At 52.8% G+C, this 27,200-nt stretch overlaps 1 protein-coding gene across 10 annotated transcripts in view; it reads left to right on the top strand.

Moving 5' to 3' along the window:
* The window catches only part of PDE4B (phosphodiesterase 4B), a 171,357-nt gene that overhangs the window by 135,395 nt on the left and 8,762 nt on the right, over nucleotides 1-27,200 (top strand). For 6 of the 10 annotated variants that reach the window (XM_039711700.1, XM_039711699.1, XM_039711701.1 and 3 more), the window contains 3 exons: nucleotides 8,966-9,078; nucleotides 23,416-23,509; nucleotides 26,844-27,022. In XM_039711700.1, coding sequence (XP_039567634.1) covers nucleotides 8,966-9,078; nucleotides 23,416-23,509; nucleotides 26,844-27,022 — 386 coding nt within the window. Of the gene's footprint in view, nucleotides 1-5,513; nucleotides 5,559-8,158; nucleotides 8,178-8,965; nucleotides 9,079-11,275; nucleotides 11,472-21,084; nucleotides 22,572-23,415; nucleotides 23,510-26,843; nucleotides 27,023-27,200 lie in introns of those variants that run through there. The other 4 variants (XM_039711703.1, XM_039711707.1, XM_039711706.1 and 1 more) reach the window with 4 other exon arrangements.

Below are 27,200 nucleotides of genomic sequence, written 5' to 3' on the forward strand. Positions count from 1 at the left end.
TCCTCTCTCCGCAGGGATTTCACTTCCCAGGCCTTTCTGCCCCCATCTCGTGTATTAACGCTGGCTAGCAGAGAAAAAAAATCTACATTTCCAAAGCACTTTTTTGTTGAAAGAATAACTGGAGACAGCTCTGTGCTCATTTGCATGCGGTGCCCGTGCCCGCTCTGGCTGCGGCGTTCCCAGCTCGGGCACCCGCTGGCCCCACTCCCCAGCCAACAAAGAGCCCTTCCTCTCCCTGCCGCCTCCCCTGCACGCCGGAGGGAGGCTGCAGGTGTGAGAAACCTGAGAGGGGACAGCTCGAGTGACTGGTCGGACTGGAGTCCCAAAAATACGACGAGGGGAGAAGGGCAGGCTCGTCCATTTGTTGGGGAGTTGCTCAAGAGCCTTGTGGCTCCACCTGTTCCGCGGGCGCTGGGGCTCCGAGCCTTTCTTAGCACATCTGCACTTATCTTTGCAAAAGATATAATTAGGCTGTGTTGGGACGGTGGGGAGGAGGGGCAGTGCAGCTGAAGGCCCCGTGGTTCCCATGGATTTTGCTCACTCCTCATCCAGCCCCGCGCTCCGGCGGGTCAGGAGTGTCCGTAGGAGCTGCAGGAGGAGCACACTGGGATCTGGCAGCGAGCGGGGCTGGGTGGTGCTGCTTGCTTTCCAGTCACACCTTTCCAATCACACCTTTTTAATCACCCCTGCTTTCCAATCACACCTTCCTCAGGTGCTCCTGTGGCTCTTGTGCTTGGGAAGAAATCTGTTCTGTAGATTTGTTGATATTGGAAGGTGCAGGGGGGATCTGATGCCTCAGGTTTTGGCTTTTCTATTTTTCACATTCTGAGCTGCCAAACCATGACATTTAGTGTGTGGGGCTGGGCTTCACACGAGGGGATGGGGAGCTCTGCACAGAGCAGGGACACAAAACAATTCCTGCTCCAGCTGGGCACCAAGGACAAATGATCCCAATCCCAGGCCAGGAGCACAAAGCCCATGGGCTGCAGAGAGAAAAACAAGCAGGGTGGGACTGCAGGGGCTGCAGTGGGATTGGACACTGCACTGCAATGTGCACATGGAGCAGAGCTGAGCCCAGGGAGAGACCCCGGCAGCGCTCGTGCATTTTGGGGCCATTTGGGTTCATCCTGGGGGCAGCCCTGGCTGGGCTCTGCTGCTGCCCGAGGTGGATCCATGGAGGAGATCCTTGGAATCAATCCCTGCTTTGTTCTGGAGCTCTGCCCAACCTCTCTTCTAGGGCGACCTTCACAAGGCATCAGATCTGTAAAAGAAACTTGTAGTTACAGAATTACAGGATTTTTTCAGTGCTTGTAGTTTGGGAGGTGGTGCTGTAAGGTTTGGACATTTCATTGCAGATTTGAAGTGAATCCCGGGGGTTGTGCTCTGTGCCTTTGATTGTTTTCCATGTGAATTTCCAAATGTGTCCAACAGAAGGATTTCCACAGGAATATTTTCTGGATCTGGTAGAACAATGCTTTAATTCAAGGAAATAGCTCTCAGAATCGCTAACAGGATACATTAAACAAATAAATCACCCGGTGTCAGTTATTCCCTCGGCATTGTGAGGGATAAATATGTAAACATGTCCACACGATCTGTGAGCAACCACAGCTCCATTAGGGAAGGCAAAGGGTGAACGGCTCCCAGCCTGCACAGGGCCCTTTTCCACCAAGTTCTGGCATGTCCTTTGTTGATAAACCTGTTTTACTCAGCGTGCTCTGGGGTTTTAAAGTGATGCTAGGCACTGGGAGTAATTAATGTGGGGCAATATTCCTGCTAATGAACCTCGTGTTGTGGAGGTGAAATAGCCATTTTCTGACACTGGTTAGTCATTAATGTGGGGTGATATTCCTGCTAATGAACCTTGTGTTGGGGAGGTAAAAGAGCCATTTTCTTCTGGGGAATGGGCGGGCCTTTGGTCATCTGGATCTGTGGGACTTTTATCTGAGCCATGGCCACGTGGGTGCCTTGGTAAATCACTCCAAGCACCCTTCTCCTCCTTCTCCTTCTCCTTCTCCTTCTCCTTCTCCTTCTCCTTCTCCTTCTCCTTCTCCTTCTCCTTCTCCTTCTCCTTCTCCTTCTCCTTCTCCTTCTCCTTCCACATCTCTTCTCCATCTTTTTCTCCTCCTTTCTCCTTCTTTTTCTTCTCATTCTTCTCATTTTTTCCTCTTTCTCCTTCTACTCTTGCTCCTTCTCTCCCCATCTCTTTTCCATTTCCTTCTCCTTCCCTTTCTCCTCTCCCTCTTCTCTCTCCTCCCTTTCCCTGCCCTCTCCCCTGCCCCAGGGGTTAAGATCCCACCGTTCCCAGCGAAGCCCAGGTGGGATCAGCTGCTGGATCAGCTGGGATGGACTCTCCCCCAGAGGGGTCCTCTCCCACCTTCCCCCCACACGAGCTCTTAGTCATGAGCAGCCAAGGAGTGAGGAATGCAAATGAGGCCTTCAGTGACATTAATGAGCTCTATCAGCTCCCAAAGAATCATCTGCCATCCATATGATCTTCTCCAGCATCTGCCTGTTCCCCCAGTCTTTTGTGTCATCTGCAGTAATGACAACAATTGGGGTTCTGTCATAAACAGAGAATAATTAAAAGTGGGCTGGTTTAAGGTCCTCTCATGAGTGCAAACTCTGGGCTTGTGTCCTATGGCTTCACCTGGGAATTAGGGACGTTTTAAAGTTGTATCCTTAATGTGTTTTCCAGTTGGGAGTCTGGGACTGTGCTGTCAGACCTTTCTACAGCAGGGTTTTCATGCCCCAGGATAAACATTTCCACCTGGCCATACACGTCCATGAGGACTCCAAAATCCTCATCTCACCCAAGAGCCGTGGAGAAGCTCCGTTCCCAATTCTGCTTCCTCTTCACCCAATTCCCTGTCACTCCTGGAGGGAAGGAACATTTTCCCCTGTAACACTTGGATTTTCATTTTGGGGGTTTATCAGTGTTTGTCTGCTTTAGGTTTTGTGGAATTTTATCAGCTTGTCCAACACTGGGGGAGCATTTCAGTGCCACATTTTACACACTGGATTTAGGAATAAATCCAAAACTTTTCCAAGGCAAAAGGGAGCAACTGCTCTTATTTATTTTCCTTTTAGGGCAACAGATTTTATCTTGAGTCTAAATTGTTGAGGTAAGGTTTAGATAGATTGATAATATGTTATTAAATCAGTTGCAATCACTGGAAAATCACTTTGGTGACCTCGAGTCTCAGCTGTTGTTGCTTCAAAGGCAGCTGGAGCTTTGGCTGGGAAGGACGGCCCCAAACACTGAAGAACTTTATAAATAGTCCCAATTTATTGCAGCCAGGATGAAACAAAGAGTAAATAACTTAGAAGATGTCTTATGGCACTGTAAACATGTGGAACAGGATGGACAGACTGAGTAAAGTCGGGAGAACTGCTGGAAGCTGCTTTTAACCTTCCATGTGGAAGTTCCTCCTGGAATTTTTGGCAGAGTTTTTGGGTGTTTTTTTAAGTCTTAAGCTCCACATTCCCAAGGTTTACAAGGAAAGTTTTGATCCAGTAGAAGGAATTCTTCTTTTTCCTTGCAGAAGTAGAAATGGAGACTTTACCAGTGCAGAGAGCCCACAATTTGATCTTTAACAGTTAAAGAGAGCTGAGTTTGAAAGGATGTTGGCAAATATTTGTCTTCAACATTTCTTGCTCACCAGATTGGACAATCTGTTCACAATGCAATCCCACTGGGAATATTCCTCCTGGTTTATGGAAAGCTGAGGTTTTTGGCATCTGGAAAGAGAACTACAACTGTTCTCCAAGTTTTTCAATTCACCTGGTTGGGATGTGGTGTTTTGGCCTTAAAACTCTTGTGGCTTTATGGCCTTTGCACGTCCCTCCAGAAGAAGTCCTAGTGCTTGTATTTATCAGGACTAGGGTGACAAGAGAGAATCATGAGGGAATCAGGAGAGAGAAAATAAACCCCACTTGAAATGTTGGCATTTGGATCTCTCTTCAAAATGTTTCCTGGCTCGGTTCATGTCCTGCGTCAGCCGAGGGCAAAGCCTTCAGTCCCGGAGGCTGGGGACTCTGCCCACCCTCCTGCCTTGCTGTGGCACTTGGGGACGTGATGGGACGGTTTGTGGGTGAGGAGAGGAACTCTGCAGCTGCAGATAGTGCTGGCCTCGTGCTCAGATCCCTGCAGGCCCGAGGGGCCGGAGCTCTGCTGCGAGAAGGATGGCACAGATGGGGTTTGGGGGGAGCCAAACGTGAGAGTTTGTCCCATCAACTCCCTTCCCATCTGTGACATGGGTGAAGTTTGTGCTTCTCCTTACACTGAACTACTCCCAGAAAAGAGGATGTTCCCCAAAACCTTTCACTTTCCAAGTATTCAAGAGGGAAAAATGGCCTCAAGTCCATCTTGATGAGCAGCTCTCACTTTTCCTCTGTACCCAGCACTGGTGAGGCCACACCTCAAATCCTGGGGTCACTTTTGGGTCCCTCATGACATAAAGGACATTGAGGGGCTGGAGCATGTCCAGGGAAACGTGGGTCAGTGGTGACCTTGGCAGTGCTGGGAATGGTTGGACTGGATGGTCTGAGAGGGATTTTCAAACCTAAACAACTGTGTGTGAGAAAAAGAGAGCACAGAGATGTCAGTAAGTGGGAAAAAGCCTCTAAAAAGGGGCTGCTAAGTCACCTCTGCAGTGAGAGATTCCATGTGTTCCATCACCTTGCCGAGCTGGCAAAGGAACAGATGGCAAAACCCACCAAAAATGCAGTTTTTGCAGAATCCTGGCACTGGAAAGGTGCTGCATTTCAGGACACTGGAGCGTTCCCAGTGCCAGCAGAGAAACACGAGGCAAGGGCTGCCTCTGTCCTCGGAGGGACTGGCAGCAGCTCAGGTCTTGTGAGGAAATGTCACCTCAGTTCCTGCTGGAGTGCCACCAGCCCCAGCCCTCCTGCGCAAACACTGGGTAGGATTCAAAAACTGAAACTCCTGTTGTTCCTCACTTCCCTGTTCTGTGTCAGCAATGATTTCACCCCAGCAAACATGACCAAAGCACCGCTGTAATTTACGGGTTCGCCTTATGCAACCCCCAAATATAAACTGCAATGTGAGATGGTTGAAGATGCATCCTGAAGTGTTCCAGGAGCCCCGGGCCCGAAATGGCAGCAGTGTTTGCAGCAGTGCCCTCGTGCCTCAGCTGTACCAGGAAGGTGATGGAAGTCAGCCACTGGCCGGGCTTTGGGAGCGTTTCTGGCAGGGGGACTTGCTCTGCTGATGTCAGTGGGACGCTCACGTTGGGTTCAGGGAAAGAACAACTCATGGAGCATCTAAACTTGTGTTTACTGTTTGTGGGAGTCGCTGTGGCAACAGCAGATAGCGCTCAGGGAGAGGATCCCAGGGCACTTCATCCCTGTCCTCTGCTCTGGATCCAGCCTGGGAGAGCTGGGGGTGGCCAGCCTGGACTGGAGAGGGCTCTTGAGAGCCCCGTCCAGGGCCTCAAGTGGCTCCAAGAGACTGGGGACAAGGCATGGAGGGACGGGACACAGGGAACGGCTCCCACTGCTAGAGAATGGAACCAGATGGGAAAGAATTGTCCCATGTGAGGCCTGAAATGGATTTCCCACAGAAGCTGTGGCTGCCCCTGGATCCTTGGAAGTGTCCAAGGCCAGGCTGGACAGGGTTGGAGCAGCCTGGGACAGTGAAAGGTGTCCCTGCCCGTGGGTGGAACTGGATGGGATTTAAGTTCCCACCCAACCCAAACCATTATCTGGAATCCATGAATATTAAATACGAAGAAAGCCAGAAAATATTTGTTATTTTAAGATCATTCCCACACAAAGTTTTTAGATTGGTAGAAGAGCAACTCCTAATGGATTCTATATCTGGCTGTCATTCTGGGGTAGCTGTGGATCTTAAAATATTTCACGGGGGACTTGGAGGGTATATTTTAATTTCACATGCTGGTCTTAAAAGCAAATTTAGCCTTAGGAGTGGGACTGTAGCCTCTGCTTTCACAATTTATTTGCAAATACCCCCAGGTTCATCAGAGGGAGTTGGTGCAGTCGCACACAGCCAAGGAGGGCTGGTTTGATAAGAGTTGGGGTTTCCGGGGTGATGGGCTCAGCCTGCGTCACTCGGCGCCTTCAGGGACAGCTCTGAGCTTCTAGGAAGGGTTGAGCTGGGCCCTCTTCCTGCTGTGGGCCAGGACAGAGACTCTTGTTGCCCGTGTGATTCCGTGAAATGAGCGGGAATGTGGTGCCTGTGACGTCCCTCCTGCCCCAGCAGAGCAGCTGCTTCAGAAATGACTGCCCGCCGACCACGGAGGGCACCAGGAGGAGCTGCAGGGCACACACCCCGCAGGCATCGTTGCACCAGGCTGCTTGCTTGAGAAAATGAGTGAAAAATAAAAGATTGGGATGAGTCAAAAGCCAAAACCACCAAGAAGAGCTGCACAGGGATGCAGGTGCTGCATCTCGCTGGTGCCAGGGCCAGAGGGAGTTGTGGGCAGGCTGGCCAGTGTCAGGAAAAATGCAAATTCTAAAAGCACCATGTGAATGGTGCTTTTTAAAATCACTTCTGCCCTGGAACAGCAGCAGAACTCACAGTTTTCCCCTTAAAATGATCCTTAGCAAGAGCTGTTTGCTCTCACTTCATTGTGTCTTTGCCATTGGAATGACTGGAGGTATCTTAGGTGGCCGTTTTCAAAATATCCGAGTTTAAATCATGAACCCATTGGCCTCTCAATGGTTTCAGTGCAATGGCTCAGCATGTGACAGTGTTGTACATGAGTACACCATGGAGGGATCCCTGCTGCTCCCAGGATTCCTTCAGGAAACCTCCTGGGAATGAAGCAGGGAGGCAGAAACCGAGGGAAGGAGGGTCCTGATGCGCCCTGCTAAAAATTCCAGAGAACATTGCCAGTGTGTAAAATAGTCACTCTTTATTTAGCTCATCTTCTGAAACCCAAAAATAAATATAAAATACTTACAGCCAAACCCCCTAAGCCCTCATGTTTCCTAATTCACCTCAATATCCCTAATACAAAATAGCTTTGCTTGTTTTAGGTTTGTTTTTTTTCCCCTTTTATTACATAAAACTCAGATTACAGAGTAAAGGAATATCCTGAATATCAGCTCTGGAGAATGTGAGTCTTTCAATATCAAGAGCAGATTTCTGTTCTGGCTCCTGCATTCCCTGATGGCTCTTTCCGAGGTGAAGATTGGAAGTGAAGTGACAGTGGCAGCGGGTGCTGCAGACCTGGGCAAGGCTGGAAATCCCCCAAAAGGCTAAAATTAGGGTCTGGTGTCAGAGTCCCTGTGAACCTGTTCCTTCTCCTCCTCCAGGAATGCACACATGCCGTGGCTGTGCTTCCTGAGGAGCCTCAGAGCAGGAGGACGCAGGATTTGATTTGAACATGTGGGGTTTACTTGGGCTGAGATGGGGTTTTACCTGTTCCTAAACTGATTTTACCTGTGCTGGGTTTATCAATCCAAACATTTTCTGCAACAAGTAGCTTGAGCCCTTCTCACTAATTTACATGAAAAAATGCTTGAGAGGGAATGGGAGAAATTCCCTCAGTGGGAATGGGAATTTCTCATGGGAGAAAGGAAAATACACTGAGCTTTGTGTGATTTTGGCTAATTTCACCTGCTTTGTGATTATGCAGGAATGAGAGAACTTTGAATGTTTGGAGCTCTGTGAGCACAGGAAAAAAACCATTAACTTCCAATGCCCCACAGATTGGGATTCACCAAAGCTTTCAGACCTGCCTGTGCCAGGTTTATTGCTGAGTTACCTTTGGCAGGGTTTATTTTCCGTTTATTCTCAATCACTTAATGGAAGGTCCCTCTCCAGTGCTGCTTTACTGATGTGGTGAGTGACAGAGAGGAGCTGTCCTTGGGAAGAGACACCAGCACAGGGTGCAGCTCCTTCCCCTGGGGACTCTGGGACACGAGGCAGGGAGGGCAGGGGGACTGGCTGGAGCTCCAGCTCAGCTGCTGAGTGTGGCTGAGCAATCCTGCCCGTGATGTCACCGGTACCTGCCGGCAGGAACGCTGAATCCATTAGCTCTGACAGATTTATGGGATGAGCATATGTTACCGGGATTATGAGAGGCAGTTACATTCATGGGGAGATTTTATGATTCACTGTATCCGCTTGTGGAAACCTTAACTTTTACCCCAGAGCTGCTCGGGAGCGCCGTGCCCTGCTGGCAGGGGTGGGAGAGCTCGGGGAGCAGGGATGGTGGCTTTGGGGTGCAGGGGGGCTGATGGGGACAGAGCCAGCAAAGCTGGGGAGCCAGGAGGGACAGGGAGCAGGGCCAGGAGCGGGGAGTGGGGTTAGGAGTGGGGAGTGGGATCAGGAGTGGGGAATGGGACCAGGAGTGGGGAGTGGGATCAGGAGTGGGGAGCAGGACCAGGCAGGGCTGAGGAGCAGAGCTGGTGGATGTAGGGAGCAGAACTGCTGGGGAGCAGAAGCAGGCAGGGTCGGGGAGGAGGGATGTTGGGAGCAGAACTCTTGGGGAGCAGGGCTGATGGGGAGCAGGGCTGTTGGGGTTCAGGTCTGTCCGGGAGCAGGGCTAATGGGAAGCAGGACTGTGGGGGAGCAGAACTCTTGGGGAGCAGGGCTGTCGGAGAGCAGGGCTCTTGGGGAGCAGAACTCCTGAGCTTCAGGGCTGTCGGCGAGCGGGGCCGGCTCGGGAGCAGGAGCAGCATCCCGCGAGCGGCGGGGGAGGCCGATCCCCGCAGCAGCCGGGGCGGGGGGGCCGCGGTGACGCTGCCCGAGCCGCAGCCCTGCCCTGCCCTGCCCTGCCCGGGGGCGCTGGGTTCCCCGCGCGGCGGGGGCCGGGGCGGGCGGGGACTCGCTGGCGGCGGCCGGGGCAGCGCAGCGGCGGCCGCGTGATGAGGGAGCGGAGCGGCACCTCCGGCAGCGCTGGCTCGGGCGGCCCCGCCATGGAGAGGCGGCCGCAGCGCCAGCCCGACTACATGTCCGTGTGCCTCTTCGCAGAGGAGCCCTACCAGAAGCTGGCCATGGAGACGCTGGAGGAGCTCGACTGGTGCCTGGATCAGCTGGAGACCATCCAAACGTACCGCTCCGTCAGCGAGATGGCATCCAACAAGGTGAGCCCGCGTGCGGCACCGGGATGCGGGACGGGGCTGCGGGACCGGGCTGCGGGACCGGGCTGCGGGACGGGGATGCGGGATGGGGATGCGGAGAAACGCGGGGCTCTGAGCCTGATCCCGAGCCGTCCTCGCGTCTGTCCGGGACAGCAGCTCCGAGTTAGTTGCGGTGAAGGGGCTGCGCGTTTCCCCGCCGGGACGCGTCCAGGGGGAACTCGCGGAGGATGGCGTGGGGATGATCCGGGATGGAGCGGGGACAGCGATCCGGGATGGATCCGGGATGGGTCGGGGAGAGCGATCCGGGATAGTCTGGGGGGCGCGATCCGGGGTATCGTGGAGAGCCCTATCGCTGCCGCATGCTTATTTCCGAAAATTAAAGAGGTTTCAATTAGCGCCGGTCCCTTGGAGCCGATTTGAGCAGGAGCACTCTGCAAACGCCCGCATTTAGCAAATCACCACGCCAGAAGTCAATTAACTTCATTGCTTAATAATAATAACGGCGAACTGTAAACATTGTGGGTCCGGTATTTTACGGCTCTTTTGGCTTTCGGTGACGCTTTAATTTGAGTTCAATGCGTTGGGCTGGCATCGCTTGGCGGCACATGGTGAGGGTGGGCAGGCAGGGATGGTGACAGGGAACCGCTCCGGGGGCTGCTGCTCTGCGGAGCTTTCCTGGCAGCCAAAGGGGAGTTGTGAAGTTTCTCTGCACAGAATAAAGGGCTGAAGCAAAGCAAAAAAAGTCCGTGATGTTTAAAGTCAGGGAAGCTGGGGGAGAGCAGAGTGCCTGGAGTATCCTGACACGCTGCAGAGAGCAAAACGCGAGTTCTGAGAAACTTTTGGGAGTTGGTGCTCCAGCCCGCCTAAGCCCAGCTCCGCTACAGCATCTCCGGCTCTCCCCGCCCCGGAGCCGGGCACAGCCCCGGGCACAGCCCCGGGCACAGCCTGGCAGCTCCGGCCGCTCCTGCCCCTTCCAGGCTCCCGGACACGCTTCCAGCCCCGCCGTGCCCACTGGAGTTGTCGCAGTCACAAATCCCCAACCCAGCGCCCATCGCATCCACGTCCTTGCCCAGCTGTGATGGTTTTAAACCCAGTTCTGCACCACCCCGATGGTGTTGGTTTGTTGGTTTTTTTTGGTTTTTTTTTTTTTTTTCCTAATTGGAAATTATTGCAATCAGAAATGCTGAATCAGAAACTGAATTTATGGGAAAAAGTTGAGCAAAGAAATCCTGTGTTGTTTCAGCTTCCTCTTCTGGTAGTGATTACCACGATGTGCAGGGGCAAAGGAAGCAGTAAAAGTTTTATAGACCGAGCTTTCAAGAAAGAAATACTATTTTATTCGTTTGAGTTTGTGTTGAGGGAACCCTGGACGAAAGTTGAGGAGGGTTCAGGCTGCACCTCCAGTGTGAACACGGCGCCCTTCAATTTGAGGTTATTTTTTTTTTTTTTTTTTGCTGACTGACAAATCTGGCCTCGTGAAGGTGAAACTAAATTGCTTTTGTAGCACTTTAAAGTTGCGATTACTCGGGGTGCAGATGGCTTGCAGCTGGCTCGAGAAAAACTTCCGGAAACTTTGTTCTTTCATAACCCATTTCTGAAATGTCTGCGCTTTTTTGGTCAACTTCCAGTTTCACAGTTTTCAGCTGTGAAAGAGAAGCATAAAATGGCCTCACACCTCGCCTACCTCTGGCTGTGGAGCTGTAAATACTGTCACAAATCACGGCACGGTTCGGCTTGGAAACTTCGGTTCCAATGCCTGGTGATTTGGGGGGTTTGTGGCTTTTTGGGGGGTTTGGTGGCAGACAGCGTGCGGAATCTGCTGCATCTTCGGGAGGAGGCGGCAGCCGCCCTTCCCCGCTGCGAGCATCCCGTCCCAGCAAAGCCGGCTCGGCTCCGAGGCAGCTCCGCTTGCCGCCGGTAAACAGCAAAGCCGGCAGATGTTTTGAAAACAGGATGCTTGGGCTGCGCATTATTAAAGAAAAAACGGAAAGAGAAACAGTCTAGATAGGAAGAAAGCAGATCGGCTCGGCATGCTCCCAAGCGCAGCAGCAGAATAAACACTGACCTATCTTCCTGACCTCCGCTCTCGCCAGTTCCTGGCCCCGCGCCACCCCAGCCAAACTACGTCATTTGAGCCTGATAGTAGGCATGGCACAGCTGTTGCAAGTGTGACTCGAATTTCCTGTCTCCTTCCTGACAGACGTAGTTTAGAAAATCCAGAGTTGCAACAACAGCGCCGGGAGAGGCGGAGAGGGAGGCTCTCGGCATCCGTGCGCGCAGGGGGATTCTCAGGAGCGCTGCGGCAAAAAAAAACCAGGCAGCGGAGGGGGAAGAGCCATGCGGGACGGCAGCCGGGCTGTGAGCTGATGGGGTTCGGAAGGCAGCGCTGCAGACATGTGCGTATTGCTCGTGCAGGGGGATAGCGGCAGGAGGAGCGGGGAGTGCGCGGCGCAGCGTGCGGGGCTGTGCTGACAGCGGGAGCCGGGCACCCTGCAGTGCCACCCGCAGGGATCCCGCGGAAAGCCGGCACACAGGCAGCGCCGCTCCCCCTGATGCTGGCACGGGTGCGTTTCCAGTGCACACCAGCAGAACCCTCACCGTGCACAGCGCTCTTATCTTTCTAGTTTAGAGGGGAAAAAATAACCTGCAAAAATACCTGTTTGCAGCTGCCATGAAGGGAGTTTGTTCTCCTAACACTGAATTTCCTGACATCTTTTGCGGGGAGCTGATAGGGCCCTGCAGCTTTGCACTGGCACAGAATAACCTGGAAGGAGCTCTGCAGGCGCTCAGTGCTGCTTGAGAGACCCAGCCACCCTTATTTACATTATTCCTACCTATATACTCAATTTTTCCTGCATTTATCACCATGCCCAGCTTCCAGCTCAGGCAGCTGCTGTGTCAGAGCAGTTTGTGAGTCAGTGATGATAAAAAGGGGCTATTTTCTGTCTTGGCATTAGGCAGCTGTCCTTAGCCTCACTTTGCTGCAGATGGGACCTGCTCTAGTCCCTAATTTGGGATCTGGGGCAGGATGTGCTCAGTGCATCCCCTGGATTACCAGAAGGAGCAGGTCTTTTTCCCAGCTGAAATGCTGGTTTTTATGGGGCCATCACATCATGAAATGGAGGGATGGAGGTGTTTCTGCAGAGCTGCCTGTCCGTGCAGGGTGCAGCCCAAATGGAGATGCCTGCGTGGAGCTGGTCTGCACCTCTGCCTCTCCTTAAATCAGACCAGACTTGTTCAGAGCTTTCTGCAGCCCCTCCAGTCCAGAGAACAGAATTTCTGCTCTCTGGGGGTGTTCTAAGTTTAAACAGGCAGAGTGTGAGTGGTGTCCTCTCATGACTTTGCAAACACCCTTGCCTCTACCCAAACTGTCCCTTGGAGGACTCTTGATTGCAAATCCTTCAGCTCTCTTATTGCGGCTCCTGAAGATGTTTCTGTTATTCCCAAGTGCTGGATAACTCCAGCCTTGCCCAGCTAGCGGCCCGGGACAGCAGCACAACTGCTCCGTGTTCCTCTCCGGCTTGTGAGCCGCAAGATAAACACAACCGATCTCGTTCTGCTCGGATTTCAAAGGGCATTTCGGCCAGAAAAGCGGAGCGAGGCCGCACCTCGCTTTCGCGAGAGGGCGGCTGAATAAACATCTGGCCACGACTGTAAACTGCCGGGGCCGGTGCCAGCCGTGGATGTGCCGGGCTGCACCACGGCCCCTGCCCGCGGCCAGCCGGCCGCCCCAGCCCCGTCCCTTCCTACGTGATGTTTCCCCGAGCGGTGCCGAGCTGTTTAGTCTCGCCCGGCTTTGCGCTGGAACTTCCTTTGTTTAATCGCCGCACAAAGAGGGGTTTGTTCGCTGCGGCAGCCGGCGGAACAAAGACACTCGCGCGTCTCCTGTTTTTCCGAGGCGGGATGAATCACGGCGGCCGCTCGGTGCCGGCGTTCCCGGCGGTGTTCCCGGGAAGCGGCGCTCGGGGCCGCGCTGGCCGCGCTCCCGCAGCGCCGCTCCCGCAGCGCCCCGCGCCCCGCGCCGCTTTGACGTCGCTCTTTAACCCTTCCCCGCCCGCGCCGCCGCCGCCGAGCAGGACCCCGCGCCGTCGGCATGCTCCAGGAGGTAGGGGCTGTTTCTGGCCGGGTTTGGGGGGTGTTCCCCCCCAGCCAAGGGTGGTCTGGAGGGTTTTGTCCCTGTTGGGATGTCCTTGCGCTAGAGGACAGCGCGCCGCGTTCCTCCGGCGCTGCGGGAGCGCGGTTTGAACGCAGGAGCTGCCAGGGAAAGCCGCTGGGTCAGGAGGGAACAGCGCTGGGTGCTGGCTCTGACCCAGGCTGGAATCCCCCCGGGATTTGGGGAGCTTGGTCCCAGTCAGCTCCCGTGTGTCAGTCTCACCACGGTCATAAAGGGACTCCAGGGTGGCTGTCTCTGTGTCTTCCCCCCGTGCTTATTGCCCTCTGAAGGAAATCATTCTGGGGGTGTCAGATATGCCCTAAAAGCAGGGTGGAATATTGGGGCCATGCATAATTAATAATGTGATATTTCGTCCTTGCCAGCCCTCTGGGCTGTCTGTCCAGATATCTTGGATAAACTGCTTCAGATGTTTGAAAAATTGAAATGTTGGAAAGCTGCAGCATTGGCTGTGGGATGTGTGGGGACAGGATTAGGAGACTGTCATCATCTGGGATACCCTCCTGGAACAAAGGGATTTTGAGTGCTGCATGCTTTCCCATCTTTTGGGATGTTGTGGAAAATGTGTGGGGAAAGCCCATCCAAGGGGGATCCCCTGGCCACTGCTGGTGCAGAGATCAGGGCTTTGGCAGTAGGATTTTGGCTCAAATCCTTCTCCCCAGGAGCCTTTTGGGGAGCTGTCACCCATCCTCCGAGCCACAGCAGTGCCAGGACCTTCCTGCGTGTCCTTTACCCAATTCTGGTGTTCCTGGGACGTGATGGGGTTTTATAAGTTCAGCATTCTCAGACTTTTACGTTATAACACGTCAGGGTGGGGCTTAAATAAATAATAGCTCAAAGGCAGGTTCAAAATGAATCATGAGCTGAGGGCAGCACTGGAGAGTGACTAAATGTGGGGAGCAGGGTCCTCTCGGGAGTGAAGGTTGCTGGTGACATCCCAGAGGAGCAGCATCACTCGGATGGAGGAGCTGAGAAGGATTGCAGGGCAGTGCTAATCCTCATCCTGGTTTTCAGGGGTTTTGTGGACAGCCTGACTCCAAACCCCTCATCTCTCCCCAGCTGTGTTCCGTGGGGCTGATCCAAATATTTGCATGAAGCGAAATGAATTGAAAGATGTCGAGTTATCAAAGGCAGGACAAGTTGTGGAGATGGTTTGGGATGGAGATTCACCCTCAGAGCTCTGAGGGAGAGATTCCCCCGATTAAAGCCTGGCTTAGAGCAAACAAACCAGAAGGGCCTCACATGCTGCTGGTTTAGCACAGCTGGGCCAAGGGCAGCAAAGCATTCTGAGGAGCATTTGCCTATCTCTGTGTGAGAAGGAGTTTTCATTTAATTTTACCTCCATTAATTAGTGCCTTCTGTATGGGTTTGATGCTTGCATTAGGCTCATTTTCATTTTGGCAGGACCAGCTGCCACATTTTTGGGGGGATGCTGAGCTACAACAACTTCTTCTGGATTTTCAGTCCCTCTTCCCAGGACTCCCTCTTTATCATGAGTTTTCTGAAGAAAACAAACTTCTGTTGATTCAAAGTTGCCAGAATTTTTTTTTTCCAACACAGGCATCTTGGAAAAGTCTTTTCAGGGCACAAAGTTATTTGAATTTTCCAAAGCCTGTTCTCCTACTCAGGTAAAACCCCAGCTGAATTTGCCTAAATGATGACTGCAGAGCTTGATTCAGATTTAAATTAAATTTAAATTGCTGCTTCATACGATTAGCAAAACCCCATGTTTAATTGCACTGCTCTCTTGTTAAATGACAGATGCTCTGTTAGTTGTTATTTTGGGGGAGTTTCTCTGGTTGAGGATACAATCCAGGTTATTCCACCCCAGATTCCCAGCATCTCCTGCTTTTCAGAGGAGCAGGGTGGCTCTGTGAGCTCTTTGGTTTGTGGCTCTCCTGACGCAGTGCTCGGCTTCCTCTGGCACCGGGGCCGGCGCTGTGGTCTGCAGGGGTGTGACTGACACAAGATTTGGGGCTGAGATCTGCAGCTCCTGCCGCACTCTCTGCTCTCACCGATGTTGTCAGGGCTTTCTTTAATCACCTTCGTGTCAACAAAGGCGCTGCTGGAGGTCTGCCCTCCGTGCTGCTCTTCCCAGCAGCTCCCCTTCCTCCTCAGTCTCCTTCGCTCTCAACATCCAGCGTTCTTCCAGCTGGTGAAAGTCTAAAAATGACATTGCAGAGCGAGTGTTTTGGTCTGTTTCTGCTTTTGTTTACTCACCTCTCCCTAGAGGGAGGAATAAAAGCAGTGCTGGGATGAGAAATTGGTGTGGGCACTGACCACGCAGCTCTGGGAAAGGTGGGACAGGTCTGGGGAGTCATCCCTGGCCTGGATGTGCCTTTTGTGTGCTTCTTCCTCCCAGCAGAGCCATTTGTGGTACAAAATGCACCTTTCAGTGGGGGAGAGAGAGGAAATCCATACAAAACCCAACCAGATGAGCTGTACACTCCAGATGTAGCTGCCAAAAGAACTGTGTAGGAGAGATCTGTTCTGGATATTGGGAAAGCATTTTGGATGGAGCGAAAACCAACCTGAGCTTCCTCCAAAGGATCCCGGAGCTTCAGACTGGGCTGAACCTCCCTGCTGGGGTTTTTCTGCCCAAGGAGAGCACAATCTGTCCTTTGTCCCATCACACCCGGGAAATAACTGTCCAGGGCCAGGCTGGGCAGGGCTGGGAGCAGCTGGGATGGTGCAAGGGGTGGAAGGAGACGGTTTTCCAGGTCCCTTCCAACCCAAACCTGTGTGGGCTTCTCTGGAATCTTAAACTCTGCCAGTCCTGCTATTTCACATCAATCCACACAAAGGGAAACCCAGCCCAAGGATTTGGGCAGTGGTGTTGGAATATTGAGACTGGGATCCATGGATTGGGATCCAGGGCAGTGGTGCTGGACACTCTAGGACCGGGATCCTGGGGCTCCAGGAGCAGGCAGGAGCAGATCCGGCCCCGCAGGGCACTCGGGGATTTCTCCAGGTGCCAGCCCCATCCCACACCTTGCCCACACATGACACACGGATTTTCAGGGAAGCACGGCGCTGCTTTCCCCGTGACCTGAGCCCTTCCCCGCGGCGGCCCGGGGGGATTTTCCTCCCCGAGCGCTGAGTAACACCCGGAGCTCTCGGGAATGGAGCAATCCAGTCGGGCTGAGGAGCGGCACGAACCCCGGCGCTTTCCTTGGGCAGGCTCCTGCAGGGAGTTTTTCCTTTCCGGCATTGGGAGCAATTTGCATATTTCGAGTCTCATTTGGCTGGAAACGAGCTGGAAATGCCCCAGTGCTGCGAACGCTCGGCTCCCGCTCCCAATTCATCACTTTTTTAAAGCCCCGTGTTGCGTAAGTCCCGTCCCACCCAAGGGAGGTTCTGCCGCTCTCAGAAATGCTAAACTTCACGGGGGGGAAAATCTGAATATTGTTCTGTCTACATCAGATAGATGTTCTCGCTTTCATGAGCAGCCACATGCTGATTTATGGCAACCTGCTATTTATTTATCAACATTTACATTGTGGATTTCTAAATTATTCTAATAACATCAGGCCAACAAGTTGGTCATGATGTTGCTCCTTTAAAGTCTTCCTTTGAACATCTCTATAAATCAAGGCTGCTTTGATGTGAAATTGGAGATTTCATAAGCCTGTGTTTACTTTTGGGTTTCCAAAATCAGCTGAAGGGAAAACAAAAAAAACCCCAAAAAACAAATAGTACTTTGTATCTCATTAAAAAGAGTTTCTAGCGCATTAAACACGATATTGTTTTAGGAAATAAGAACTAGAAAGAGCTGCAAAAGAAATTTGATTTTTTTTAATGACTGATAGTTGACTGCAGCCATTCCACTTTTCTCCAGGCACTGAAATATGGCTGAAAACTTTCTCCTTTAGTGCTGCTTAGTGCGAAACAGGCTCGTGTTTTTTGGGGTTGTTTTTTCTTTTTTTTTTTTTTTCCTCGTTTAAGCATTAAATGCACCTCCCATCATTCTCCATGGAGTACCTAGGAAGGAAAATCGATGGGAATTATGAAGTAACAAGGACAGCTGCAAATCTGTTTGCCACGGTCCTTTCTGTCCGTGATGTAACAGCAGGAAAACACAGATAAGCGGGGTGACTGCTGCTCCAAACCCAGGAATTTTAACTCTTGGCTTCCAAACTTTCGAAGAAATGCTCCACGATTCCAAAACCCAGGAGTGTGGTTTGGAGGAATGAGATGTCAGGAAGAGAGGGCTGGGCAAACAACAAATATTCCTTCAGCGGGGTGGCACGAACCCCTTTTTTTGTTTTTTTAACCTGGAGTGGCGTGTCGCATCCATGCCCATCCCAGACAAAAGCATTCCTCACTCCCTGTCTGCTCCCCATGGCTCGGGTGGGTGATTTCCCTCCTGGGGAAGGAAGAGCCGCGAATCCCGGGGAAAACGCTGCTCCACTCTGTCCCACCACGGTCTAATTGCGCCTCCGGACTGCACTAATTACCCGGGTAATTAAGCGGGGAGGAGTGAGCCCGGCTGCTCAGAGAAAGCAGCCCTGAGCCCACGAAGCCTTTTGCTGGGGATGGGAGCCGTGCGTCACAAGGGCGGGTCGGAGCGGAGTCTGTAAACCCCGAGATGTGCAGCGAGATTCCCGCAGCAGATGTGCGGCAGGATCCCTCTCTGCAGAGCCCCTCCTGCGCCCGAGCTGCTCTTTTATCTCCGCATGGCGCTGCGCTCCGCCGCTGGCTCCGCCTGGCTTCCAGCGGCCTCTTTGCCTCGGGGCTCCTGGCCTCGGGCAGCCCCGGCCGGGCTAAATCGGCTTCAGAGGGTTTCCACCCGCAGCACATCCCTGCTGCTGTCGTTGTTCTTCCCCCTGTGCTGCGCCAGGAGCGCCTCTCCAGACTCCAGAGGGATCGGGAGCAGGAATGGCAGCGGGATCCATCCCTGGAGTCGGTGTGGGACGGGGAGGGCTGCGGGTGCTGCCTCACTGCCCTCCCCAGGACAGGAACTGAGTTGTTCTTTCCACAGAGAGCCAGAAAAGTGGGAATTTCCACACTAAATCATCGCAGGGGTTTTCCAGTCCCCATCGGGGTTATATCATGGAATTCCGGACTGGTTTGGGCTGGGAGGGATCTCAAAGCCCATCTCATCCCACCATCCCAGGTGCTCCAGCCCCAGTGTCCAGCCTGGCCTTGGGCACTGCCGGGGACCCAGGGGCAGCCACAGCTGCTCTGGGAATTCTATTCCAGGGTCCTTCCACCCTGCCAGCCAGGAATTCCTTCCCAATATCCCATCCAAATCTAACTTACTTCAGCTCACAGCCATCCCCTGTTCCTCCAGGCCTCATCCCCAGTCCCTCTCCAGCTCTCCTGCCCTGACAGGTCATGGTGGGGTCACCCTGGACCCCCCAGGATGGTTGCACCCCTAAACCTGTCAAATTTGATCACAAATTGGGCCAAATTTTCTTCCTCTGCAGAAAAATGAAGCACATTTTTAGGTTAGGGTGGGGTGACAGGGCAGCTGCCAAGTGGCTCCAGGAGCTGCCAGGGCCCCTCACCCAGGATTTCCGTGTCTGAACCAGAGCTCAGCAAAGGAATAAAGGTGGGGAGGAGCCCTGAGCAGGGAGGGTTTGCTGTGGGCAGCAGGAGGGGAGCTGGCAGTGAACTTTGCCGCTGGTAATCAGGGAAATTCCCACCCGCCCCCAGGGCTGGAGGGAGCTGGGAGGGAGCTGGGATTCCCTGGAGCACAGCATGCATGGAATAGGGTCACTGCTGGTAATCCAGGAATGATTCAGTTCTGGGAGACTTCATTTGGTGCAGATGAGTTCTGCAGTTCTTCAGAGCAGGCAAAACAGGAAAGAAAGCTCCACGCGGTGCCGGGGCTCCAGATGCTTCCAGGCCAGCTGGGAATGTGGCTGTGCCTTTGGATGTGGAAAATGGCACCGGGCTTGATCTTATTGGTGTTATCTGCCCTCCTCCCATCAGTCAGAGGCGTTAATTGCATGGTCCCGTGGCCAGAGTTTGGGGTGGAGGGAAAGGAGCCCGGAGCACTTCCTGATTTTCTCCTTTTTAAGGGAAACCCTCTGTATCTGGGGTGGGCATCCCCTCCTCATCCCTGCACTCCTAAATCCCATCTCCTGGTGAGTTTATCAGTGCTGATTTCCTTTGGAAAAGGCGCGGGGATGATTATTAATTACGAAAATTAACGAAAAGAGCGCCCGGGGCCGTGCACAAGTGGGCATTCCCGTAATTACCGCGGCGCTCTCCAGAGCCCCGGTCCTGCCTTCGCTCCCGCTGGAATTTTCTCCTCGCTCCCTGCAAGCTGTGTGTTTTCCCATTGAAGGGTTTAAGGATTTCAGGTCGGGGTTGCTCCAGGGGGGTGGCACATGCCATAAACCATTGATCCCTGCAGAGGCAGCATTGCCTGCTCCCTGCAGAGCAATTCCCGGGAAGCAGCGCCGCTCCTGGCATCGAGCAAAAATCCCAAAAACCCGCCACGAGCAGCGGAACATGCGGCCTGCCTCGGCGGTTTTGGAAGGGGGGTGTGTGATAAAGTAAATCCTGCTGGGTGCCAGGTGACAAACCCCAATCAAGTTTGCAAATCCTGCGGGAATTGCCGCAGCTCTGGGTTTGACCCTCGCAGTCCTCTCAGCGGTGCTGTGGCTCTGCTGCCCGTGTTCATCAAAGGCTGCTGATTAAAGGGCTGGGAAAGTGAGGGAGATTAAGGCTGTGGGGGGCAGATTCCTGCTTCCAGATGGGACACCAGAATCCCGAGGGTTTTTCCCCGCTGCAGATGCCTCGGGTGACCTTGTAGGGCCACTTAATGGCTCTGCGCCGCTGTGGGAAGGCAGCAGCCGCCCTTTGTGCTTTGTGAGGCCACTGGTGAGGTAAAGGCGTTTTTATCAGCTGTTTGTCCGGCAGCACGGGCTCGCTGACCTGAAAGGGGCCGTTGTAAGGAAAGGCCGGGGATGGGAAGTGGTTTGTGTGCTCATCATGTGCTGACGGTGGTTTCCTGGTGCCCGAGCAGCCTGGCTGCAGGGAAATGCTGCAGCACATGCTGGGCTGTCAGGCCGTGGGAGGCTCACGTGTCCCTGCTGCTGCTGCTGCTGCTGCTCTGCACGGACGTCACCGCAGCAGGGATGGGGTCAGGGCTCCCTCCCACCCTGCAGCCCCTCCTGCTCCTCCTCCCTGCCTTTGTGGGGCTCTTCAAAGGGGTTTTGTCCCTTATGGTTGGCAGGAGGTGGAGGGGGGACCCTGGGGGACGGAATCCATGGCACAGTGGTGTGGGATGTGTTCCTGGGCAGCCAGAATCCTTCACATCCCAATCCTTCCTGTATCCCGTGGGATGCCAGCCTTCACATTCCCTCCGCTGTCCATATCCTGTGGGATGCCCACCTTCACATCCCAATCCTTTCTGTATCCCGTGGGATGCCAGCCTTCTCATCCCAATCCTTTCTGTATCCCGTGGGTTGCCAGCCTTCACATCCCAATCCTTCCTGTATCCCGTGGGATGCCAATCTTCACATCCCAGTCATTCCTGTACCCCGTGGGACAGGATTTAAGCTGCTTGTCTTACCTGGAATGTGAGGTCTCACTGTGTGATGGTGAGAGTGGGAGTCCTTCCTGTACCCCATGGGACAGGATTTAAGCTGCTTCTTACCTGGAATGTGAGGTCTCACTGTGTGATGGTGAGAGTGGGACTGGATGGGATATTGGGAAGGAATTCCTGGCTGTGAGGGTGGGCAGGCCCTGGAATAGAATTCCCAGAGCAGCTGTGGCTGCCCCTGCATCCCTGGCAGTGCCCAAGGCCAGGCTGGAGCAGCCTGGGACAGTGGGAGGTGTCCCTGCCAGGGCAGGGTGGCACTGGGTGGGATTTAAGGCTCTTTCCCACCCAAGCCATTCCAGGATTCCCTGTTTCTGTGGCACTGGCAGGTTGCTGTGGGAGGGGACAGCAGGGACAGAGGTGGCACTGTCCCAGCAGGTCACACCCCACCTTTGGGCTGCACAGGTGAACGGGAGGTGCCGTCAGCTTCCCACCTCTGCCAGTCGTGAATGTCAGGCGAGGAGCAGATGGGTCACAACTTCCTCTGCTGCACGTGGCCAAAGGTTGAGCTGGAATCCCATCTGGACGTCCTGGAGCCGTGCCTTGGCCGGCCTGGGCTGTCAGGGAGCAGGACCAGGATTTTGGGCTGTGCCCACGCCTCACGTGTCCCTCAGCACGCGGGGCAGCCTCGTGCCAGCCCCCAGCAGGGGCTGGGGAGGCAGCTGGAGACCGCAGAGGCTTTCACAGCAAAGATGGCCCTTTTATTTTGGGAATGCTGGCCTCTGGCATGTGCTGTGTTCCCGGCACAGTCGCCAAGGACGTCCTGAGCAGCGGGAGAGCTGCGCATCCCACTGATCCCGTGCTGGGGGCACGGCACAAGGGGATTTTCTTTGGGTTCCGTGTCAAGGACAGCTCCGGCTTCCTCCTAAAGGGATTGCTCGTCTGCTTGAAACAAAAACTGCAGAAGCGATTAAATACTGAAATCTGGATTGTGAATCACAGAATGGCTGGGCTTGGGAAGGACCTTAAAGCTCATCTCGTTCCTCCCCCTGCCTCGGGCAGGGACACGACAGATGCAATCTTTTAAGAATGAATGTATGAATTTATGAATTGCAGTTACAGATTTAAGGTGGTTGGTTTTAATACCTCTTATCTGAAGGGTATTTCAGTCTGTAAAGGGACATTTTGCTGCATTGCTGCAGTTTGCCCTTTACCACAGAGGAGGAAAGACCCGATGACACCGAAAATGTGAAAAACCCTTTTAAAAATCCAGCTGGGAATATTTTGAAAGCCCCTGTAGGGAATAAAAGCGGAGCAGGAACGGAGAGGAGACTGCTGCTTGCTTCCCCCTCATTTAAATATTCCCGGAGCTTCCTCCATTTTAATTTTCCCATAAAACATGGCTGTGTTAGCGGAGCTGGCTCCACCAGCATCACTGCCCAGGCGCGGCTCAGCTGAGCCGGGCTCCTGCGGAGCGGGGAGCCCCTCCAGAGGCTGATCCCAAAGTGCCCAGCGCTTCCCGGCACGCGGCTGGATCCGTGCGGATCAATTCCCGTTTTTCCTTTGAGCTCATCCCTCGCTCCGGGCGGGCGCATCCACCCACGGGCAGCCCGGAGGATGCGCCGCCAGGCTCGGCTTAGGCTGGGATTAGCGGCTGCCGCTTCTTGCGGGATCGCTGCCTCGGATGAGCGCTGAATTTTTGGGATCGGGAAAGGCTCCTCTCCCGTCGGAGCGGCGATTTCTCCGGGAGGATTGGTGCTGGCTTGCCAGGAGCTTTCCAAAATGCCTGAAGCCAATTATTTGTTATCCGTGTCTTGGGGTTACATCAAGGTGGGTTTAATTCCTGAACGATTATTAATTACCGAATTATTAACTTTTTTTTTTTTTTTTTTTTTTTTTTTTTTTTTTAAGCCAATTATTTGTTATCCGTGTCTTGGGGTTACATCAAGGTGGGTTTAATTCCTGAAGGATTATTAATTAATTACCGAATTATTAACGTGTTTTGTTTTTTTGGTTTTTTTTTTTTTTTTTTGTACCGTATTGCTCGGAGAAAGCCTCTGTGAGGAAAATACGCTTTAAAAAAATGCCGATTTCTGTGTTTTGGCTAATCATGTGTGTAGTGTGCATGCAGAATCCATGGATGTCATTTTTGGGGGGAATTGGGTGCTGCAGGTTAAAATGATGCAGCAGTGAAAATGCTGGATTATAAAATCAGCAGGATCCCAGCATGAATATCTGAGGGAATCGTGCCTGAATCCCGCATTTTGCTGTATGATCTTCAGATTTAGGGCATACTTCTCCTCTGGATATGCAGCTATTTGATACAAAATGGAGCAAATTTAGAAAATCCAGAACAAAAGAAGGTTTAGGGATGGGGAATCTCAACCTGAGATAAAAATCTGAGCTTTCAGAGAGATTTCTCTGGATCGTTCTCTCCTCGTTTGTGACAGTAGCAACTAATGAGCATCTTTAGAGGAAATTATTTCCGTGGGCTGAAAAGAAATACCCAGTCACGGTGATGCCGAGCGGGGTGGAAATGAAACCATCTGTCGCCGGCTCCATCCCAAACATGCCCGGAATCCTGCGTGCTGGGGGAGTCTCCCGTGCTAAGGCGCTGTGGATTTGGGAGAGGATTCCATAAAAATGCCATTTTGCTGTGCTCTCCCCCCCGCAGTTCAAGAGGATGCTGAACCGGGAGCTCACCCACCTGTCCGAGATGAGCCGCTCCGGCAACCAAGTGTCCGAGTACATTTCCAACACTTTCCTGGGTAAGGAATGCGTCCCCGGCTGGGTTTGGGGGCTCAGGGAAGGGTTAAGGGCAGCCCCATTGCCCCCGGGGTTCACAGCTTCCCTCCTGGGGCTTTCGCTTTCAGAGGGATGGGGAAAAGGGGGAAAATGGTGTTTGGATAAGAGGAATTCCTTGCCGAGCCTCGGGATGTTTCTGGGAGGGTTTCGTGGTGGCTGCCTTATGCAACGCTGGTTTTTGTGGTGACCTTATGGAAAGGACAAAGTCACCCCGGGCCAGCTGCAGCCGCTGCCTCCTCCAGCTGCACCTTCCCTTCGGAGATGGGCTTCAGATTAAATCATCCCTGACATTTTATCTGCTCATTTTGCACCAGAAGTCAGAAAGAAAAGGGAATATCCACATTTTATCCATTGCGTTGTGCAAATCTGCTCATTTTGCACCAGAAGTCAGAAAGAAAAGGGAATATTTTGCATTTCATTCATTCTGTAGGAGCTCACAGCTCCAAGGACATGAATGAATCCTCTGTGTCAACGTTTGTTAGGACAAATGGGATTTTCTCAAGAAGGAGATTCAGGATTTGTGACCGTTTGCTTCTGAAATGAGGAGCCTCATATTTCTGGACATCCCTGAAGCCAACAGCTCCAAAGGCTGGGTGCTGTGGGTGCTGGGGATGTGCCCCGAGGCTGGAACGGCCGGAATGCCTTCCCTGTGTGACACACAATTATTCCCATTAAGGGTTTTAAAGTGATTCCAATATCCAGCTGCAGCTGGAACTGCTGCCTGCATTTAGGACACAGCGTTAATAATCCATGGAAGTTTGGAGCTGCTTTGTGGGGATGCATGGATTTTGTCTCTCAGCTGAACCCAGAGTGTGAATTCAAGCAGGGAGGGAATGGGGCTGGACTGGGATGCACTGAGGGGCTAATCCAGGGATTTGGCTGGTGGTCTGGAGTCTGGAGCAGGAATTGCCAATGTGGCAACCAAAAACAAACCCCAAAAACGCTCAGGTTAATGGAGCCTGAATCCCAGCAGGGGCTGATGAGCCAGAGCTGCTGCTGGGGCTGTTTTATTCATGGAGTTCCAGACTGGTTTGGGTTGGGAAGGACCATAAGGATCATCCAGTTGCCACCCCTGCCGTGGCAGGGACACCTTCCACTGTCCCAAGCCTCATCCAGCCTGGCCTTGGGCACTGCCAGGGATCCAGGGGCAAATTCTATTCCAGGGCCTGCCCACCCTCCCAGCCAGGAATTCCTTCCAATATCCATCTAAACTTTCCCACTTGCAGCTTCCAGCCATTCCCTGTGTGCTGTCCCTCCATCCTTGTCCCCAGTCCCTCTGCAGCTCTCCTGGAGCCCCTCCAGGCCCTGCCAGGGGCTCTGAGCTCTCCCTGGATCCTTCTCCTCTCCAGGGGAGCCCCCCCAGCTCTCCCAGCCTGGCTCCAGAGGGACTCCAGCAGCTCCAGGTCTGAATTCCTGCTCTTCCATGCTCAGGCAGCTCCATGTCCCCTGGCAGGGCTGGACAAGGCTCTGTCCATTCCCGTGCCTGGTGACAGTGACATCCCCGTGTGAGGCCAGGGCCTGGCACTGCTGAGGGGGCAGGCTCTCCAGACTGAGCCAGATTGCAGCCTGATTGCTCATCTTCAAAAAAACGAGGGAAGCTTTTAAAAGGATTGTCAGTTGTTTCAGGAAGTCCTGCTTGTATGGGTTTTATGAATTAGTTTTTTCCTTCCTAAAATTTAATTAAATTAAATGAACGCCCAAAATAACAGGAGTCTGCAAATGAGGAGGTTGAACAAACAAACAAAAAGAAATGTGTGGGTAGGTCACTCGTTTATCTCCAAAGGTGGGGATAATGCAGAGATATCAAACCCAGATCATGTGACTGCATTCAGCCTTTTGATTTTATCAGGACAAGGAGGGACAGGACACAGGGAATGGCTTCCCACTGCCAGAGGGCAGGGATGGGTGGGAGATTGGGCAGGAATTCCTCCCTGTGAAGGGGATGAGGGCCTGGCACAGGGTGCCCAACACCCCTGGCAGTGCCCAAGGGACAGTGGAAGTGTCCCTGCCATGGCAGGGGTGGAACCAGCTGATCTTTAAACTCCCTCCCATCCCAATTTATTCTGTAATTCCGTGATGAAATGGGCTGGGAAGGCTCCAAGAAGGAGCAGAGGGTCCAGCCCCACATTCCCAGCAGGGACAGGGCTGGGAAGGTCAGAGGGGAGCAGCAGAGGCTGCACACCACGTCAGAGGGACCATCCCACTGCCCGTGGGTCACCCGCTCCTCCCGAGGGCACTGCCCCCCCGCGGGACACTGATGCAACAAATCAGGGATTTCTGCTCCAGAATGGCCATTTGGTGCTGCCTTAGTCACTGCTAAGGAGATTATGGAGAGGAAAGTCCATCGGTGCTTCAGCAAAATCCAGGGAACACCCTGTGATGTCAGCCCGGCTGTGCTGTGAATAATGACTCCTTTCCTAATTGCTGCTGCTGCTGCTTGAGGTTTAACAGGGGTTTAATTAAGCCCAGGCAAAAGCAACTCCTGTCTGGAAGCCTCGTCCCTCTGGAGGCCCTTGAGGTGCTCAGAGGTTGTGGTAAAATCCATGAGAAATGGTTTGGATGGAAGTAATGAGCCGCCAGACCTGTGCTTTAGTGAATCAGCTGTAGGGCAGTGAATGCCACCTGGTTTTGGGGTTTATTTATTTGTTAAACACATCCCCACAGCCAGGTTTGGGCCCTCTTCATGTGCACTAAAACTGTGACTGTCCCTGAGAATGGCAATGGGAATTTAGCCTGTGCTTTGGATATTATTGCATACATAATTGTGAAGGGAAAATCTTTAATTAATCAGTGACACCCATTTGTTACTGGTTTTAAGAGCAGGGGGCACTGACCCTAAAAAGTGAAAATAGGAAAAAACAAATGTGGTTTTACCTTATTCAGGAAAAAAAGTGTGTTGTTTGAGCATATCTTTTATTTTCCTGCAAATAGGGAATACAATTAATTGGGATTTATCCCCAAGGAGAGCCTGGTGCCTTTCAGGCATGGAAAATCACAGAATCGTTTAGGTTGGAGATCATGGGGTCCAGCACTAATCCTTGTCCCCAAGTGCCACATCCATGCACAGAGAGACATTCCTGGACATGTCCAGTGTCCCCAAACCACACAGTGGCTCCAAGAGAGCAACCAGAGCTTTTGTAACTGTTTATTTTTTGGGTTTTTTTTGATTTTTCAATCCCAAAATGAGAAAACCCCCTGGGTTGGAGTGGGGAGCAGAGGCACAGCTCGAGGGCTGATTCTGGGGGATGTGCTGGGAGCTCACGGTGTGCTGACTCATTTCCCCCTGCTCTGTTGCAGACAAGCAGAACGATGTGGAGATTCCTTCTCCCACCCAGAAGGACAGGGAGAAGAAGAAAAAGCAGCAGCTCATGACACAGATCAGCGGGGTGAAGAAACTAATGCACAGCTCGAGCCTAAACAACACCAGCATCTCACGGTTTGGGGTGAAGACAGAGAAGGAAGATCACCTGGCCAAGGTAGGGGACATTCCTGCTCCTCTGGGAGAATCTGGGAATGGAATGGATTGTTCCCCCTTGGATTAGTATCCCCAAAGTGGTGTGGCCATTAGAAATGCTGTAATTAATGGTATAGCCTCAGGAGCATGTTTTATATTTAAAAATACATGAAAATAGCCCTAAAATCAAAAGGAAAAAA

Source organism: Passer montanus, unplaced genomic scaffold (genome assembly GCF_014805655.1).
Source record: "Passer montanus isolate IOZ18808 unplaced genomic scaffold, ASM1480565v1 scaffold25, whole genome shotgun sequence".
In the NCBI taxonomy this organism is placed as follows: Eukaryota; Metazoa; Chordata; class Aves; order Passeriformes; family Passeridae; genus Passer; species Passer montanus.